Source organism: Nymphaea colorata, unplaced genomic scaffold (genome assembly GCF_008831285.2).
Source record: "Nymphaea colorata isolate Beijing-Zhang1983 unplaced genomic scaffold, ASM883128v2 scaffold0185, whole genome shotgun sequence".
Classification (NCBI taxonomy): Eukaryota; Viridiplantae; Streptophyta; class Magnoliopsida; order Nymphaeales; family Nymphaeaceae; genus Nymphaea; species Nymphaea colorata.
Genome location: NW_022204691.1, coordinates 30,127 through 36,617, shown reverse-complemented (window position 1 = coordinate 36,617; position 6,491 = coordinate 30,127). Strand labels below are relative to the sequence as shown.

Below are 6,491 nucleotides of genomic sequence, written 5' to 3'. Positions count from 1 at the left end.
CCCAACCCCAACCCCAACCCCAACCCCAACCCCAACCCCAACCCCAACCCCAACCCCAACCCCAACCCCAATAGGATAGCTTGTAAGATTTTCGAATCAAGTCATAAAAGATGGCTTAATCCAAAAGCGACTTGTTATCTTTATTTGTAGAGATTTTAAAGGAAAATTAGAATAAACGAAAATATCGATCCAATATCATTCATAAAAAGCCTTGCTCCCATGTTTAATTATGGTGGAGCTCTGATAGAGTTGACAGCGTGGTTGAAGTATAGACTTTTGTCAAGGTAAAGTTTTCCTAGATTTCCATAGAAGCTTCCATTTTCACTTTCAATCTCCTTAGTAAGAGCTTTTTCCAATCTGCTCGATTGAGTACCTCTCCTTTTCGCTGACCTTGAGGCAATTGACCATCAGTTATCGAAGTTAGGGGCAATGTCTTTCCTAATCTGAGGTGTTTAAAGTACTTTTTTTCTCAACTAATCTTCGCTTTTGCATGCAGCGAGTGGTGTAGTCCCATGTACGAGTTCATAGATTAGTATTCCGAAGGACCAGACGTCGGTTTTCGGTCCATAGAGGTTATATATGAGTCCTTCGGGGCTCATATAAATGGGCTTCCGATGGCCACATCTTTGAAAATCTTGTTGGACTTGATGGCAAAGCCGAAATCACCGAGTTTATAAGTGTCTTAATGGATAAAAATATTCGATACTTTAAGATCACGGTGGATAATGCCAAGATTGGATAAATATTGTAGAGCTTGATAGACAGAGTAGATAATTTTTTAGAGTGATTAGTGAGGAAATTGTGGTTTGTTTTTGATGAATTGGTCAAGATCTCCTCCCTGGCACATCTAGGTGATGATATAGCAATTGTTAATACTGGAGTGAACATCGAAACATTTGATAATATTTGGATGATCCATCATCCTCAATATACTGATCTCACATTCCAATAGCCTTCGAGCTATCTTGCTTTTTATATCTCCGATTCTGATCTTTTTAACTGCCACTTGGTGATTGTTCAAGACATTAATTCCTTTAAACACTTGGCTGAAACTGCCCTATCCTAATTTGTCATTCAAGTTAAACATGTAGTTCTCCATTTTTTTCATCATTTGGACCTGGGTTATTTAACTTTCCATCATTTGATTCCAAATAGGCTATTGCTTAATTTTAATAATTCAGATATAATACGCACAAAGCCACATAATGGCACAAATTTCTCATTTGAATTAACATCAGTAATAATACTATTTTAATGGACCTTCCAACTACCGAACCTCCAATATATTGCAAAGATAATTAACCCAAAGCTAGTTTTCTAGAATTAGCAACGGTTTGTATCGGTAGCTACCCTAAGTCTTGAATAAAAACATCATAGCATACTTGGTTTCATCATTATAAAGCCATTATTTTTAATCTTGCTTCAATAAAGCCAGTCATTTTATCGAATAAATTTATTCCCTTTGCAAAATTAACAGAAACTTGTATCTTAATCTTTCGATTTCAAATAGAAAAAATCGAAGAGGGTAACTTCATCAAAAGCAAATAACGCATAGGTATTTGTCTTAGCAAGCAGCTATCTCGGTCTATCTTCTTTGGCTGGAAAAAATAAAATCCAGTAGAATGCTTGGTTGAAGTATTCTCAAAAAAAGGCTAAAAGAAATATTTGAAAGTTATTCGATAAAATGTCAATTTTTCTCCTCTCTCAAAATTATGGATATATCTTCTTCATTTTTGCTTGGCGTTTCATGACATATCTTCAGAAAAATAGCAAAAAATTGAAATTTGATAAAAATCATCAGCTTCATGAGAAAATGAATGGGCGAGAGGTCTTCTTGCTGGTTTTTCGAAAGAACGTTGCTTCTCCTTTTTAGTCACAAAAGTTGATGGGGTAACCGGGAGCATTTTGGATTTTACTAACTTGAATTTGTTAATTCTCTGAAAATGCTCTTGTAGTCAAACTAAATGTCCATGTCTCCAAGGAAGAAGGGATGATTGAGTGCGTTTTCGGCCGAAATGCGCATATCTGAATTTTTTTCAAGCATTTTTTTTAGTAAATCCAATGTTTTTGGCTCAAGGGTGCTATAAATATCCTTGTCAAAATTAAGCTAGCATTGCCTATTTTGAGACAGGATTTCGTTGTACTTCTTTCCTTCGAAGACTGAGCAACCGAATAGGAGATAGTGAAAGATGATTCCAGCTGAAAAGACATCACTAATTGGGTCACATTTTGTTGACATGTCCTTGATATTATAATCTCTGGGGCAACGAAGCCGGGTGTTCCGCACCTAACGAACAATATTTCTATTATTCTGCATAGGTAGCAAGTCCAAAGTCACAAATTGCTAATTCTTGAGAATTTTCTTTTTTGAACAGAATATTTTAGGGCTTTAAATCTCTGTGGATGATCTTGTGCTTAGACAGGTGGCTCAAAGCGCGTAAAATGCTCTGCAAAATACTTCGAATTTCATGGAACTATAGCTTTTTTCCACTCTTAAGCAACTCGTTTAATTGCTGTCCTTATAGGTATTCAAGTATACATAGATTGAATTTTAGGTCTCATAGACGCCCTCAAGCTTCATAATATTGGAGTGGTTGAGCAGTCTCATAAGTTTAATCTCGTTCTAAAGTGATTATCTTCCTTTTTCGCTGGAATATTGCTTCTATTTCGAAAACGCTTTGACAGCGACCATTTTATGGTCACGTAAACGTTCAGCGAGATAGACAGTAGCGAAGGCTCCTTTCCCAATTTTCTTTTTTGCCTTGAACAGTTTATGAAAGTTTCTTTGGTTGATCTTCTTTTCCAACTCGAGACCCCATATCTCGACGATTGATGGGTGGGAGGCAATTAATGTAAGTTGCTTGACGCAATCTTACCTTTCCAGTTTGAGGGCAACTGGTATTCCGATGCTGTCGTCGTTCTACATTATTGGACAATTTACGAATACAGATTGGTAGATGACTTCAAACTTAACCGAGAAGGTGAGCTTGCAGTAGTGCGTGGGGATCTGAGAACTGGCATTTACGTAGAGGAAAAGAAAGTGATCAGAAAGTGAGAGTTGGATTTCTTATTGATTGCTGATAAAGATATTTTTCAGTTTTGGTCTTTCTATTTCCTGCAGTTGATGATGCATTTCTGGGTGGATTTCATCAAAAAGGTCTGGAATGATTGTCATCATTTGGAAGTCGATGATTGTAAAATTATAATTCTAAAGAATATTCGATTGATTAGAAGGAATAAATTAATCGTTCGATAGTTTACGTCTCAAAAAGATTGAGAAATGTTATGACTGGCCCTTTTCATGTATCTAAGGACTATGATCTGGCAATAACCCTGTTAATCGTTAGAATATTTTATTCGATGTGTGTAGCTTTTTCTCGTATTTTGCTTTGTTATTATAAACTTTTCGAATATATTTTGGGAATGATTATTAGTTAAATAATAAGAATCAGGTATTACCTAAACTGCCTAATTTTCTATCTATTTGACCCATTTTTTAGCTTTTATTTTGCTGCTTGGCGATCCTGATATATTATAAAAAAGAATTTCATCTCAAATGCACTTATTTAAGCAAAATATAATAATGATTATGGGCACAACCTTTGTGAATGTTTCGGCGTTTAGAATATCATTAATATTTCGATTTCGTCATAAAGAAAAATTAAAGAAAAAAAGTCCGTAGGCGCCCAAAATGCTTCGAAAATAATAAAGATATTGTAAGTGCTGGTAACCGATTAGCTAAAATAGAATTTACTGTACACCAAGCCTATTCGTATTAGTTTTATCCATGCAAGGCTTCAAATGAGGCATAAAAAAAATTAGCCATGAAACTCACAAAACATATTCATAGTCTTTCAAAAAACTAATATTTAAGTAGCAATGATGAAACCAACCTTAATTATAATTTCACTTTCAAAGTTCACAAATTATTTGCCTGCTAAAAATAAAAAGGCTTGAAGCAAAAATCCAAAGAAATGGGTTTTTATGAAATCAAAGGAGATCATGGCTTCTTTAACTTCTACTTTATGATAGGTATTCCGCTTACTAAGCAGTCAGGAGGATTGTTGACAATGAATTGTTCCTTACTTTTGATATTTGAGCTGTAGCGAGAGATAAATTTCCAAAGGGCAGGAAAGTATACACGCTTTTAAGGCTTCAAATCCACAAGGTTCATGATGATACTCTTAAAAATTTAGCTATACTTTGTCTTTTATATAAGTTAGTCAATCTTTTTTTGGAACTTTTCTTCAGAAAAGGTCAGCTGCTTATAGTTGTATACATCCTGAAGATTGTTAAGGATGCAAGCACTTAAAACTGTCGCTCCTATGGAAAATACCTCTGACTGATTATTTTGCTTGTTGTCGATGGCTCCCTTCTTTGCATCTACTATATCTTAGGGTGCAAGCAGAAAGCCATGCTAAAGGTCTTAGTGATTTGTCAATTTTCTATAGTTATTATCTTCGGATGGGCTAGAAAAGATGCAGCTGACCTTTATATTCCTTTCTTAGTCAATAAAGACGTTTGCAGGCTTGATATCTCCAACTTTTTAGCTGAACTTGCTGATATCTTCCTTGGCAGCTGCCAAGACATATAAAAGGTACCATAGTTATGACTATTTGAAGTACTATTTATTGGGTTATCTCTTTGCTATTTAAGTCGATAGGAGAGTCGAAAAATGAGGATAGGAGTTCTAAATATTTATCTGTGTACAATTGCTGAACCGGTATTTGAACAAACGCCCTTATCAGACTCGAAAGTTGTCTTGATTGGTAGGAATAGATGCTCGTGACTGAGAGCAGGTTACTTGCTTTTATCAGGAAACACAAGGCTTTTCCAGACCTTATATTGCTTTTATTGCGAATGTATTCGACTTTTTATGACTTTTGTATTTTCTTCATGAGTAGAAACAGCCTTCTGGAAGTAAGGATGATTTATCTTAACCTATTCTGGCTTGATCTAATGAATATAATTATGATTTCCCATTTTTTTCTGAACTTAACTGCTGGTTTGTCCTAAATATAAATATAGTATTATATCAAATATCAATTCTTCCTAAAATTTTATTATAAGGATAGGTTTCATGCGTTATTTTACAAAATTTCTAATACTTGTTCATCATAAAATGGTATAATAATTCCGATTAATCATAAAAAATAGTCAGGAGTCTTCTTGGCCAAATTGGCTTCACCTCTTCTTGGGCTGGGATCGAATTGCATATGAGTGCACTTCATATTCTCATCGACTTCGATTATTGCTGCCAAGTTGCCGCAGCGATAGCAGTAGTTCGGAGCCGAGAAGACGGTGGTCACATGGCTGTCATGGGTGTGTTGATAGCCGTCATTCATCAGTTGATGGGCTCTGGTTATCTTCTTGAGGCCGTTCGTGTGGTTGAACTTCATGGAATTGTCCTGACCGAAGGTCCATCCGGCTCCTCTTGGACTCACATTGAAACCGAACCTCTCGTCGGGGTCACTCCAAAGTAGATCGCAAATGGGTCCTTCGCTGGGGACTTCCTGAATCCTATCCAGCTTCCTGATGTCATCGAGAGTCTTGATGTTGGGCGAGAGTCCTCCGTGGGTTCCGAAGATTTGCCCTTCTACGACTGCAGTCAGGGGCAAGTAGTCGAATAGTTCGGTGAGCATCTTCCACACGTTGTTATTTTCGTACTTCCTCATGCACTCGTCGTAAAACCCGTAATTTTGGGTGATGCTTCTGGACTCGTGATTTCCCCTGAGGATCGTCAGTCTTTCTTTGTAGCGCACTTTTAAGCTCAGGAGCAGACAGACCGTCTCCAGAGAGTAATATCCTCGGTCGACGTAGTCTCCCAGGAATAGATAATTCGTATAGGGAATGTTGCCTCCGATCCTGAAAAGCTCCATGAGGTCATAGAATTGACCATGGACGTCACCACATATGTTGACAGGTGCCTGACGTTCACCACGTTCGGCTCTTCGGTAAAGATTTATCTAAATGGACAGATAATTACTTTGCCTTATCGCAAAGGACCTTGATTTCTTGTTCGTTGAGAAGCTTGCATTGCGAGAGTCGATCAATGTACTCGTCAAAGTTGCCTATCTCTTCCCTCGACAGCCTGTTCATGCTCATCAATTTAAATTCAAATGATAATGAAAAATCAACCAATCAAGCTTATAAACATCCCACTTCATTTGAATCTCAAATAAAAATAAATTGAATTCCGAAGATCCCATAATTATCTACTAAAGTAAGAAATGAAATGCATAAAGTGATAATTAAGATCAGATAGATTTTGGTGGATAGTAGACATAATATGATTCGTCGTAATAGGCTGTTAATGGATATTTGCATTTTCGAATCTCACAATCTTTATGCTCCTCAGATTGAAGTAGACATCCTCTATCGTATTCGCAATCCAAGGAGGCCTACAAAGGATAATACTCTTGAAATTAACATTTTTTATAAAAATTCCCAGTTCCTATATTATCCGAGAGCCCACTTTGTTAGCTGGTTGC

The 6,491-nt window shown here is 36.6% G+C and overlaps 1 protein-coding gene across 1 annotated transcript; it reads right to left on the bottom strand.

Annotated features, from left to right (window-relative positions):
- Window positions 1-5,144: 5,144 nt before the first annotated feature.
- On the bottom strand, window positions 5,145-6,105 carry LOC116268278 (uncharacterized). The gene is made up of 2 exons (XM_031649994.1): window positions 5,987-6,105; window positions 5,145-5,949 (listed from the first exon to the last, which is right to left on the bottom strand). The coding sequence occupies exons 1-2, from the start codon at window positions 6,103-6,105 to the stop codon at window positions 5,145-5,147; spliced, it is 924 nt and encodes a 307-aa protein (XP_031505854.1).
- Between the last annotated feature and the right edge of the window lie 386 nt (window positions 6,106-6,491).